At 42.3% G+C, this 14,020-nt stretch overlaps 1 protein-coding gene across 3 annotated transcripts in view; it reads right to left on the reverse strand.

The window, feature by feature from the left end:
* The window catches only part of SNX19 (sorting nexin 19), a 79,133-nt gene that overhangs the window by 48,772 nt on the left and 16,341 nt on the right, over positions 1-14,020 (reverse strand). For all 3 annotated transcript variants that reach the window (XM_030220592.1, XM_030220591.1, XM_030220590.1), the window contains exons 6-8: positions 13,567-13,660; positions 11,927-12,113; positions 5,714-5,843 (exon numbers count right to left, since the gene is read on the reverse strand). In XM_030220592.1, coding sequence (XP_030076452.1) covers positions 5,714-5,843; positions 11,927-12,113; positions 13,567-13,660 — 411 coding nt within the window. The remainder of the gene's footprint in view (positions 1-5,713; positions 5,844-11,926; positions 12,114-13,566; positions 13,661-14,020) is intronic.

Raw genomic sequence — 14,020 nt, forward strand, 5'->3', positions numbered from 1 at the left:
AGAAGAAAATAGGGTTTCTGCTGAATAAGACTAATAAAAATCGGTTTTGGATCTTTTCATCGGTAATGATCTGTTTTTTTTCTGCAAAACCAAAGTAATTTATGTAAGTGTATTCTTTGACTCAACCCCATCACCACAATGTGCACAAAATTATACCCTACACAAAACCCTGTGTAAAAATGTCTTTGAAAAGTATCCTTAATGTTATCACAGGAATTCTGCCCAGGGATGCACCAAAGCCAGATCCCTACCACAGAAATACCACACTTTACAGCAATAAGTCACATTCACAGTAATTTCATTAGAAAGCTCCAGATTTCTACAAATGCATGAAGTACCACCTAATCTTATCAAGGGGCTCTCACCAGCAGTGGCTCATTCAGTGAGGAAGTCTGTTTCCCAAAATAAATAAATAATCTAGCAAGGAGCTTCCAGAAGCACCTTCCCCCACTGCAAGGAGTGCATTTTCCATATTGTATGTTAGAAGTGGCACCAGATCATTTAGGACATCATCCACTAAGCCAGTAGTCTGTTCCCCAGGTAGCCTCACACAGCTCCAAGGATTTTCAACTGAGCTACCAAAGAGGATTTTTCAGTCACTGCCACCACTATATGGAAAAAAGCAGCAGTGCCCACAGCACTAACAATTCCTACATACCCTTCAAAATCAAATGCATATTTCACGGTTCCAAAGAACAGCCTTAGAGATAAGTGCTTAACAGAACAGGGAGACAGATCATGGAGGATAGAAAGAAGGGAAATAGGAAACAAATGAGGGAGAAAATTGAGGGAGGTTGCATGCAGACCTACTGGGGAAGATTTGGGGGGGGGGGGGGGGGGGGGGGGGCAGACAGCATTGCTCAGGTCAATACCACAAAGTAGTTTCATTTTGTTGCTTGTGCTCTGAAGTCCCTATTGGAGCCTCTTGGAACCAAACAGAAATGAAGCTGCTATTACCATGCTACAGCTTCCATGTCTGGAAAGAGGCAGCTCAGAAGGGGTAGGGCTGGAATACACCTGCTCAGATTTTAGGGTACAGACAATCAGGATATGACTATGCAATACCTTTTTCTTTGTTTGTTCTTTAGTGACACTCAGTAGAAGGCATGGCTTATGCCTGCTGCCAGAGGGGGAAGAGAAGGGTCCATGGGGGGTTGCAATGAAGCCAAAGGCGTTAGTGATTGAGCTTCTTTTACAGTTTGGGGAGAAATCATGGCAAACAGAAATGCCAGAGTACCAGGAAAAAGGAAGCAACGCCCCTATGGTTTAAAGTTATTATACCGTGACCTGGACAATAATGTGCCATCAGCCAATCAGGTGCTCTTCTCCCTTCTCTAACAAGTTCTGAAACAAACCTACTACTTCATAATCCAAACAATTAATTTAAAACAAACCCTTGTATCAATTCCAGTTCATATCCTTAACTTTTTGCAATCTGTAATACCGTTATCCCTGCTCTATTAGAAGTCCGTGGATGTACTATGGACTTCAACACGTAGAAAAACATACTCCTTGGACCTCTAGTCTTTTTTTTAACTTATTCAACGGTGTACTAGGCAGAAGTTACAGGGTCACATGTCACCTGTTTAGCGACCACAGCTGAAGGAAATTTTGTTAGCTCTGTGCTTCACGATCAAGGTCATGACATGTTTAGCAGACTACAATTCCAATGAACAGAGTATAGAGTCAGCTCAATTTTGCTTGATGCATGTGATCAGAGAAAATGGAGGCAGCCTGGGGAAACTCATGTCTACTCTAAAAATCAAGATACAGCCAAATCAAAACACTGGGGCACTAGATGTGGTGTACTTGGATTTTAGCAAAGCCTTTGACACTGTTCTGCATAGGTGGCTGATAAATAAACTGAGTGCCCTCGGTACGGACCCTAAAATGACTGAAAGGGTTAAAAACTGGTTAAGTGGAAGGAGACAGAGGGTAATGGTAAATGGAGGAAAAGGATGTTATCATCAGTGGTGGTGTTGCAGGAATCGTGAAGGACTGTCTAGTAAGATATGTCTTTTTGTGGATGATACCAAACTCTGTAATTGGGTAGACACCCCAGAGGGTGTGGATAGCATGAGGAGGGATCTAGCAAAGCTTGAAAAATGGTCCAGAAATTGGCAACTAAGATTCAATGCTAAAAAATGAAGGTCACTCACTTGGGCTGCAAAAATCCAAGGGAATAGTATAATATAGGGGGTGAAGTATTTCTGTGTACAAAAGAAGAGCGGGTTTGGGGGTGTATCTGATGATCTTAGGGGGGGCAAAACAAGTAGAAAAGGCGATAGTCAAAGCCAGAAGAAGGATGCTCGGGTGCATAGGGAGAGGGATGGCCTGTAGGAAAAAAGAGGCGATAGTGTTGTTGTAAGGGGATCTGATGAGGCCCCATTTAGAATACTGTGTGTAATTCAGGAGACCGTACCTTCAAAAAAGATATAAACAAGATAGAGTTGGTCCAGAGGGCAGCTACATAACTGGTCAGTGGACTCTGTCATAAAGCTTATGGGGACAGTCTTATAGACCTCAATATGTACACTCTGGAAAAAAGGCCGGAAAGAGGAAATATGATGGACAAATTTGAATATCTCCATGGTATTAATGTACAGGAGGTGAGCCTTTTTCAAATGAATGAAAAGTCCAGAATGAGAGGGCATAGGATGAAGAAAAGAGGTTATAGGCTCAGGAGTAATCTAAGGAAGCAGATTATATATATATATTTTTTTAATGGAAAGGGTGGTGGATGTGTGGATAGCCTCCTGGTGGAGGTGGTGGTGACAAAGACTATGCCTGAATTCAAGAAAGCACGGGACAAGCACGTAGACTCTCTTAGGGAAAGGAGGAGATAACGGTTGCTGCGGGTGGGCAGACTGGATGGGCCATTTGGCCGTGTTTATATCTCTGCTCATGGTTTCTCTCTGTTCTTCCACCACTCTGACCTAATTATTTCGTGCCAGGACCTACAGAGGGGATCCTGGCATCACAGCCACATTCCTTCTTTTTCACAACTCTTCGCCTTCCCATCAGCAGCTGCCACAACATCCTCGATTCCTTCCTCCCACCCAGCCATAGAGATATTGGGTAGGTCAGAGATGATGTTGCACGGAGAAGAATGGAATGCCTTGCTCTAAGTATATAACAAGAAAAATGTTGCCGGAGATGAAAATAAAATCAAAGTCTCTTTTACTGGGAAGAACTGAGGTGTAAATGTTTAGCCATGATCTCATGTTATGAGTGAGAGAAATCTAATAAATGTGAGCCCTCTAAACTTCTTCAGTCACAAACTGCACTACATAAATATTACCCCCCCCCCCCACAAACAAGATGCTGTGGATTTGAAAAAAGCCCCGAAGTATACACGATGTTTTCTGTCTAACCATGAGTGTAAACAGAAGGGAGGGGGGAGGGGAGAAGAGATGAGTCACATGGGGAATATTACCTTGGAAAGCAGATATTATAGGCAAAAATGGATTAAATGACTCCCTGTTACTAATCACCTGTCTATGTTTGTAGGCCCTGGGATGCGTGTTAGTTCACGCCTTGTCTTTTTCCCCTATTCCTCCTGTCCTTTTTTGTTTCTTCTCTCATATGGTTAATTTTGCTCCCCCTTATGCTGAATTGTAACCTAGTTCCCTTTTGTATTTTCCCCCATTCATTCTTAGATTACCTTATTTATTTTTATTGTAAACTGCTTAGATAGATTTGATATGAGGTATACTAAATAAAATAGAACCTGAAATGTGACCATCTCCGGAAAAAGGTGACAGAAGTAGCACATCCAAATGTTGAGAACGGCCAATTTTTCGTGTCATGGCTCCATAAGCAGTCTGCAAAAGTTCCATGTTTGAACTTCTGTACATTTTTTAAAAATTGTTTTGCATATAAAAGGATGGGATTTGAACTGTTGTAATACTGTATTGCTGTTATTCACCTTTTCCCAGAGATAGTCACAAATAATAAAGTACATGTTTGGCTAAGATTTCAAATTCCTTTCCCTCCCTTAGCAGCAATGTGCAACACACAGTATATGATGGCATGTTTCAGCTGAGTCAATATATAAACAGGCAAATACTGGAAAAAGCATATACACTGAGATACTGTGGGCCATTAACTGGATCCCTACTTTAAGGGCTCAGATGCTTAGTCCTTCCTAACCAAAAAATCCCCACTTTTGAGCACCTAAATTTAGGCATCCAAAAAGTGGACTGGGACAGAGGCAGGGGGCAGGAAAGGAAAGTAAGACAGCTGCTTAGCATTAATTTTTAGCATTAGACACCTAAGACATAAGCAAGTAAATAGCAAGCCCAATTTAGAAACCTCAGTTTTTTAAGTTCCTAAAGTTAGGGTACTAGTCAGTAAAAAACTAAGGAACCTAAATGTAGTGAAAAATTTTCCTAATTTTAGGACCTTAAGTTCAAGCACTCAACTTCCTTTGAAAACTGATCCCTATGTGCACTGTCATAAAACATGATACATATTTTCTGTCTCACTGTGTGAATGTCCATCTATAAAGTCAACCCTTACTGTTTATAAGCTTGTCATTAATCAAGTGAAGGATTATTTTAGTAGTTAGAGCAGCAGCTAAAAATCAGTGAAGCCAGGGTTCAAATTCCATCACCTACTGAAGCTCCTTGTAATCTTGGGCAGGTTGCTTCAACAACCACTGCCTTATATTACACTTAGGCTGTAAGCTTTCTGGGGAAGGGAAGTCCACACTTTACCCAAGGTAGGGTGTAAAAAGATATTAAAACAGATGGAAGAACTTGGGTGCTTTGCAATGCTGTTCGTGTGTGCATCACAGTATCAGAATAGCCGGGGGCGCTGCAAGGCCTGATTGAGGTACATTGGTGGAGTTGTATGTGGGTCTCTCTACATGGCTTTGGCATATGTACACTTGTGCATATTTTGTGGTGGGCCTCAGAAGTCATGCTTGGTTCTGCATTTAACTGCTTTTTCTGCATTTCTTGTTTGATGGCTCACACAGGTGCAGGCACTGCCCCAATTCTCAGCAGCTGCTCTGTGTCTGTCCGGGAGCATGCTGTGGCGGCGCTGGTGCCTAGTGTGCTTGTGAATGACATCATCCTGCTGGATGCCTGCATAGTTCAGAGATTACGTGTGTGTGTGTGTGTGGAGGGGGGGGGGGGGGGAATCACATGGCAGTCTTGTGACTGAATATAAAAGCCCTACACCACAGGGAGAAGAGTGTCATTTTCAGCATTCCACACAGATCCACCAGCTATGCTCATGAGTCCCATGTGACTTAATCCAGGCATCAGCATTAGTACATTAGTTACATGTTTCAGTACTCAAAGACATTATCACACTTCTCAAAGATCAGGGACAAACAATAGGGTCGTACACAGGTGCCCTCTAATGGGAACACATACAGCAGTGAGATTACCAATTACATCTGAACAGCTGGGCTGCTATTCCCTTTTGACTGAAGAAGTGTTACACTGGTAGCCACTACTTGAGGAAAACAGGGAGCAACTGGGTCACATGAGGAGATATAGAGAGTACTGTGGTCACAAGTGGCTCCTCCCTGAGAGCAAGAGAGAGATCAAGAGCAGATCTGGAAAGCAGTGAAGAGGAAGGTTACTGGGGACAGCAATATTAAAAGTAACAGCTCCAAAGGGCAGATCCAGACAGCAGTGAAGGGGAGGGGGCTACAAAGAGGTTACTCCTAAAAAGGATACAGAGTGCGGCAAGACCTCACCTCTGGATTAGGGTGCCAAAGAGTAAGTGGATGGCCTTCTGCATGTTCTCAGTGCACAGCCAACTCCAGCGATCCTTCATCAGCAGCCAAAGAATGTCCAAGGCAGCGTCTGCCTGCGCTGTCTCTGACCCTGGCCAAGGATGAGAAAATGCTTAAGGTGAGCTGTAAACCCTAACACAGCAGTGCCTCTCCCCACCACCACCATCACCATTACACCTGATTGTCTCACCTCACTGTTGAAATCCAGCTGAAGGCCATGCCATGCTATGCTGCCTTCCTATCCGTTTACAGGACTTTGTATTACGCTGTCCTCTAATGCCTGTCCCAGTCTACCCAATAAAGGGACAGGACACACAGAACAGGCAGAAACTAAAAATCTATCAAAACATATAAAAATTAGTCCAAAACATTCCTGGATTTGTTACCTCCAGCAGCAGCAAGTAGAAGCCAAAGCAACAGGCCCCTGGATCTCCCGAATGATGTCTCACTGTCACTGTAAGGACACTGTTAAGAGGGAAGGTTCACCCCATGACCAGAACATATTTTTTTCTGGTGGAGGAAACTATGTGTGACTTGCACAAGTCACTATCTCCTTACATCTCAGTTCTAATCCTCGACTCTGCTATGATCTTTCTATGTGGCTTTGGACAGGTCACTTTAAATCCCAGGTCATCAGTGACTGAACATGGTTATATCAACTAACATGGCTGTTTGGCTGCATCACTCAAAATACTTGTGCTTATCAAACCCCCTCCTCAACTGCAGCAACTAAAGAAAAAGAAAGGTGTTCCAATGGATGTTTAGAGACTGTGTACAGAAAGAACATAAGAGTAGCCATACTGGGTCAGACCAATGGTTCATCTATCCCAGTATCCTGTTTCCCAAACAGTGGCCAAGCCAGGTCACAAGTACCTGGCAGAAACCCAAATCGTGGCAACATTCCATAGAGAACCCCAAAGAATAGCAAGATTCTGGAATCCTACAAAGTGACAAGATTCCATGCAGAATCCCAAAGTGTAGCAACATTCCATACTACAAATCCCAGCGCAAGCAGTTGCTTCCCCATGTGTGTCTCAATAGCAGACTATGGACTTTTCCTCCAGGAATTTGTCCAAACCTTTTTTAAACCCAGATATGCTAACCGCTGTTACCACATCCTCCGGCAAAGAGTTCCAAAGCTTAACTATTCATTGAGTGAAAAAATATTTTCTCCTATTTGTTTTAAAAGTATTTCCATGCAAGTTCCTCAAGTGTCCCCTAGTCTTTGTAATTGTGGAACGAGTAAAAAAAATTGATTTACTTCTGCTCGTTCTACACCATTCAGGATTTTGTAGACCTCAATCATATCTCCCCTCATCTCTCTCTTTTCTAAGCTGAAGAGCCCTAACCTCTTTAGCCTTTCCTCATACGCGGAGTTCCATCCTGTTTATCATTTTAGTCACTCTTCTTTGAACCTTTTCTGTTTTTAGATTGTAAGCTCCTTGAGCAGGGACTGTCCTTCCATGTTAAATTGTACAGCGCTGCGTAACCCTAGTAGCGCTTTAGAAATGTTAAGTAGTAGTAGTAGTAATTCCGCTATATCTTTTTTGAGAAACAGCAACCAGAGAAACGGCAACCAGAACTGAACGCAATACTCAGGACATGATATTCAGCCAGCAGCGATCAGCATTTTGCTGACCGCTGCCGGAGTTATCCCTGGAAATTCAATGCTGGGTCATGTATGTGCTCTGACACTGAATTTCTGGGTATAAAGATCCGGCAAAAATACAGCCAGTTAAGTGCGATATCCAGCCCTTAACTGGCTATGGTGAAATGAATATAGGGCTGACCTTTGTGCAGTTCTATTTATGTGGTTACCTTGGCCAGTTAAGCGTTGAACACTAGCGCTTAACTGGCCAAGTGCTGACACTACCCTCAAAATAGCCGGCTTTGAGTTGGACGCTAAACAGACATTTTCAGTGGCACTAACAGAAGAGAGGCTGGAGAGAGGGGATATGATAGGGCATTTACATACCTCAGTGGCATCAATGTACAGAGGTGAACCTTTTTCAAATGAAGGAAAACCCTGGAATGAGAGGGCATAGGAAGATGTTGAGAAGAAATACACTTAGGATGAATCTAAGAAAATAACTTCTTCATGGAAAGGGTTGTGGATGCATGGAATGGCCTCCCGGTGAAGGTAGTAGAGAAGAAGACTGTGTCAGAATTTAAGGAAGCATGGGACAGTCACGTGGGATCCCTTAGGAAAAGGAGGAGTTAGTGGTTACTGAGGAAGAGCAGACTGGAAGGGCCATTTGGCCCTTATCTGCCGTCATGTTTCTACATGCCACTGAATATGACCGGTTAGCCCCAAACAAGCGATTTAACTGGCCAGGAGACGTTTCTGTCTGGTTAAATCTCTTCAATTGTTGACCCCTTAATATCCAACTTGTAAGCACACTAGCAACAATCCTTTCTCCCTGATCCACTACCCACACAAAAAGCAGGAGAGAAGCATGCAGAAAGTTTTAGTGAATGGATTTTGCATTAGCTACTTTTTAAAGAGAAACAATGTGGAAATAGTAAGTTTGCAACTACGTGAACTTATTTCTTTTATATAAAACCAGTAAACAAGACCAGTTTCTGACACAAATGAAACGGGCGCTAGCAAGGTTTTCCTCAGAGTGTGTATGTTTGTGGGAGTGTGTGACAGAGAGAGAGTGACTGGGTGTGAGTGTGTGTGAGAGTGAGAATGAGAGTGTGTGCCACGGGCCTCCCTCCCAGTTCCAGGGTCGTCCCCTCCCTCCCTCCCTCTGAGTTCCAGGGTCGTTCTCTCCCTCTGAGTTCCAAGGTCGTCCCTTCCCTCCCTCCGAGTGTCAGGGTCGTCCCCTCCCTCCCTCCCTCCATCCGAGTGTCAGGGTCGTAGGATCATAGCTAGCAGAAAAAGGGCATGCTCCCTCTCAGATTTAGGGGCGAGCGCAGTATCTTTTTTCCCAAGCTCGCCAGCATCTTTCCCTCACCGGGGTGGCCTAGTGTCTCTCTCTCCCTCTCACCGCCACCTCGCAGGCCCAGCATCTCACCTTCTTTCTTCCTTCCCTCCCCGCCGCCCTTCTAATTCTAACACACCTGCATCTCCCGCTGCTGGGAGGGTGGTGTTGGCTCCGCTGCTTCCCTGCTCTCTCTGCCCCGGAACAGGTTACTTCCTGTTCCTGGGCAGAGGGAACAGGGAACCAGCGGAACCGCCCCCCCCCCCCCCAGTGGCGTGCAAACGGCAGGCAAGAATGCACTCGGGGGGGGGGCCTAGGTGATACACCAAGGTGGAGGGGTTTGATGCGCTGAGGGGTGGGGGGGCTTGGGTGATGCGCCAAGGGGGGGGCTCCTGCTCCTGATCATCGCGGCCTGGCTGCTGCTGCCCGCCCTGCTCTTTCCCAGGCTGTACAGAGCACCGAGCCGGCTGGACATGGGACACGTCACGCGCCCCACCCCCAGGGGTGTGGCCACAATGGCTACGGTGATCAGCCTGAGCTACGGAGTCTAGCAGACCAACTCCGAAGAAGCCACGGACACAGGCAGCAAGACGTATAGAACATTGGAGGTGAGAATTATTATATAGGATATATTCTTATTCTGCTCTTCTATGTTTAAATTATTTTGTTATATCTATTAACTGCAGAATTTTCTCATGATTTTCCATTAATTTTTTTGGAGTGAAATACTTTTTTAGACTAATATCATAATCTAGTAATCTAGCAAATGACAACAGAAAACAGACCATCTGGCCCATTCAGTCTGTCCAGTTATTCTGGATAACAATACTTCTTGTTTGCCAGCCACACAGAGTGACCAACTACAAGAATTTTTTTTATTTATTTATAAATTTAAATCATTATTTCAATGATTTACACTTGTTCTGAAAAGTGTTATAACAATCAAAGTATATAAGAAATATTAAATGTATACAGCTTAACACTCAAGTCCACATTACTGAATTCCAAGATTAATGAAAAGAGGAATATAAGGCAAATTGCACCTAAGACGAGACTGGTATTAAATAATTCTAATTACTCTCCTCAAGATCTTTTTGACACAACAAAAGATGATAAATGAGGTTCCATGAACACATATTTAGCTGCATTATATCTTACTATACACTTACAAGGAAATTTTAAATAGAATGTACCCCCTATTTGCAAAACGGCAGGTTTCAAAATCAAGAATTGTTTCCTTCTTCGCTGGGTTTCCTTTGAAACATCAGGAAGCAGAAGAATTTTTAATCCCAAGAATAATTTTTCTCTATTCTTAAAGAACATACGGAAAAGCCAATGCTTATCAGGTAACAGAGCCACGGTAGCTACCAATGTTGCCGCCATGGCTAACTCAGTTTCCAAGTGTCCAGCAAAGCTGAAACATCAATAGCATTTTGTTGTTGTGGTGGTCTGGTTCTTTCTTCGGTATATACTTGAGTAAATGGAGGTAAATTTTCCTCAGGTATTCCAAATATTTCTTGTAAATAGCGTTTTAACATTTCCACTGGTTTCACCATTGCCACCCTTGGAAAGTTAATAAACCTGAGATTGTGATTTCTCATATAATTTTCAAAGATTTCCGATTTATACCTTAGATTTGAAATATCTTTTACCATTAATGTTTGTATATTTTCCATATTTGTTAAATTCTTTTCAACACTTTCAAATCATTCAGTTAAAGATTTAACGTGTCATTTTTTTCTATTCTCTGTTCAACCAAGGCAATTTTCTGTAAAACGTTATTGGTTTGTACAAGAAAAGTTTGTCCTAGTTGGGAAACCAAGTCCCACAATGAGTCTAAGGTTACCTCTGTCGGTTTTGCAAGCAGTTCTGGGGGCACTATCACCAAAGATTCAGGGGCCTTCTCTCGTTCTGTGCCTCATTTACCCGCTTCCAATGTTGCAGGGTTGCTCTCCCTGTGTGCGATCTGGGCTTTTTTTTGTTAAACATCTCTCTTAAGCATATTCATTAGGGATATCCTGAAAACCCGATCGAACTATGGCCATCATAGACAGAAGTGAATGCTACTGCCCTATGCTACCTGATTCACCAAAACAGCTATGTAATCAACCAATTTGAAACAGATAATCTACAAAAATAATTGAGGGTCCAGATAAGAATAAAAGCTATAAAAAAACAATGCAAAAAAAAAAACAAAACAAAAAGAACATTATGGTTGGTGTAGCTTGGTAATTGTTTGCAATCATCTAAATAAAAATTAAAAAGAAATCTTTTATTAACTCAAAAATAAATTCAGGCTTCAAAAGTACCCAGAATAAACAAGAGATATTTCAGTTAAAAGCCCTTTAAAAGGTACAAGCCTTTAGAAGCTTACAAAAGCTAAGGTAACTTTTCTCTATGCTCAGTTCTTTTGGAAGAGAATTAGATAGTAGCTGCCACAGAGTTAAATGCATAAGTCCTAGTTCTAACCATTTCAACTTTTTGAAATAAGGGACATTTAAAAATTGTTTATTCTCTTTACCCAGATGTCAGCTTGTAAAGCTTTCTGGATAGTCAGGAGGCAAGTTACAAAAAGTCTTAACACAAATGGGCAGATGCAGAATGCCTCATGATATAGATTTTGAAATAATGTGGAATGCTGTAAGCAATGAGCGTACAAATTACTGCAGTGTTCAAATCAAGGCAGCAATCCACAGCTCATTGCTAAATGTCACCATTGCTGTCAGCATGAACTTCACAATAACTATCTACCAGTATTTATCATTTGAACCACAGGTTTCTGTAGTCATTTCTAGTGTCTTTAATTCCCTATGGAGATTAAAAAGGCTGTGGCCTTGCTTTTCAAATTCAGTATTTCGGTCTTTAGTATAATCCTTAGTGTTGTCCAAGTTTGATTATTATAATGCTATTTACTCAGGTTTGAAAATCTCTATTATCAAAAATTTATCTTCACATAGATTTCTTCGTCTGTTCTGGTTTTTGTGTCGCCTCTAGCATACCATACATAGTCCCAACCACCAAGATATTTAAAACCCTCATTTATACCAGGTTTTGAGGGATGTAGTCACATCAACAGTATAACAGAAACTTTCAGGAACAGATATTAAAAAGTTCTGCATGAAACGACAGAACATTATACGTACGTACATACATATATATACACACACACATGGATCTCCTATTTCAAAGACACTATTCATTATCTTTTCCCTCCCTATCCAGAGCACAGAGATGATTCTGCCCTTACCGGAGTATATGTCTGGTTCTACATTCTTCTGGTGTACATCCATAAGATTGCTGTCCAAATTTTTCTCATGGGCTTCCAACTCATCTGTTTCCTCCCTCTCAGGATCCTCCTCAAGCTGGATCCCCAGCCACCTCTCCTGTTCGTCAATGAAGGACTCGATTCCGGCCAAGGGCAACTTGTCCGAAACCTGCAGAGAGAGCTGCGTTACTCTGCATGCCCAGGCACAAAGATTATCCCAGGAAACAACTATCTGCAAGACCCAGACTTAGCAAGCATTGCCCTGCAGCTCAATACGACCACAGCAAATCATGGCCACTCCAGGAATCTAGTTCCTTGTACATCCGGGCTGCTATGCACTATTCTCCATCCCCATATAATCAGGCAAGGCAAAGGATACTCCAGAAATGAGCCTTATAAAGCAGGGCTTCCCAAAACTGATCCCAGGGACCCCACTGCCAGTCAGGATTTCAGGATATCCACAGTGAATATTAGTTTTCAATAAATAAAACAAAGATTATCTCTGCATAAGAAGCCAGAACAAAAGAAAATTACAAAACGATAACAGAAATACCCTAAATAATATTAATACTTCTAGAACAACAGTTCACAACAAAGAGAACCAAATGGGGAAATCTAAGAGAAGATCAGATACATAATCATAAAGGATATCCACAATGAATATGGATCAGATCAATTTGTATGCATTGGAGTTTTAGTACAAACTGGTCTCATGGATATTCATTTTGGTTATCCTGAAAACCTGACTGGCTGTGGGGTCCCTAGAAGACTCAGACCTAACCTTTACTGCTCTGGAATCCAGTGCAATTAGGAACAGCAACAGACATCCCAGGACTCCATGTGGCTACAAAGACGTAGCCCTTCCCTGTCCTAAGTTGCATGTACAGGAACATAAAATAAAATTTCCATTTTTTTTAAATAACGGATTCAATTTCTGAACAGATCACAACTTGCTGAAATCTGGATTTCTATTGGAAGACAGACATTATGGGGACAATTCTGTAACACCTCCCCCCTCATTTTCAAGATACTATTTGGAATGGCACCTGTATACATGCAAGATATGATTGAATTATCTCCAAGAAATATACTGTAATTTTACTGTAAACCACTTTGAATCAAAACTTGTTTTTGGATAACAGTGGGATAATACAAGACTGCATAAATAAATAAGCAAACAAGGTGCTCAGGTGCCTGAAGGAGTGCATGTTAGGAATCTATTCTATAATGGAATGCATGCACCTATGTTCCTTTATAGAAAATTTACACACCTAATATTTAGGCACGATCACATATACCAGTTCTATGGCAGGCATAAATAAAAGCGCCAAAGAGTTGGGGCAACCCACGTAACTTACAGTATTCTGTAAGCTATATATGTGTAACTGGGAGCCCTGCCCATATTCCGCCCATGCTCCACCCTTGTACATGCCCCCCTTGCAAGGGATTGGTCATGGGCTGAACATGGGAGGGGCTCCCACTTACACACAAGCAGCAAATTATATGCGCAGAATGTTAGCATCTGGTTACAGAACTACCCCATATATACAATCTAAAATATCACCTTGGAAATGCAGCACATTTCTCCTCAAAATGGACCCGTTCTCTGACATCATACTCACATTGTTCTCCCTCAGGCAATACCGAATTTTCTCTTGCATTCCGTTAGAGTTCAATGCTGGGGCAATTTTGCTGGATGGGAACCGAAGCCGGGACCTAACAAACAAGGGAGATTGAACACATTTCTCTTCAGTCAAACACGATACACTAGCAGGCCTTATGGACACCAGCACCAGCCCCTATGGCATGCAGAGAACGAATCCCTTAGCCAGACAGTAACATAGTAAATGACAGCAGATAAAGACCTGTACAGTCCATCCAGTCTGCCCAACAAGATATGGTATGTGATATTTTATATGTATACCCGAGTTTGATTTGTCCTTGCCTTTCTCAGGGCACAGACCGTAGAAGTCTGCCCAGTACTGTTCTTGTACTAAGTTCTGAAGCTAACATCGAAGCCCCTTAAAATTTACACTCCAGCCCATCCCTATCTATTCAGTCACGATCAGGACGTAG

This window comes from Microcaecilia unicolor, chromosome 12, assembly GCF_901765095.1.
Source record: "Microcaecilia unicolor chromosome 12, aMicUni1.1, whole genome shotgun sequence".
Taxonomy (NCBI): domain Eukaryota; kingdom Metazoa; phylum Chordata; class Amphibia; order Gymnophiona; family Siphonopidae; genus Microcaecilia; species Microcaecilia unicolor.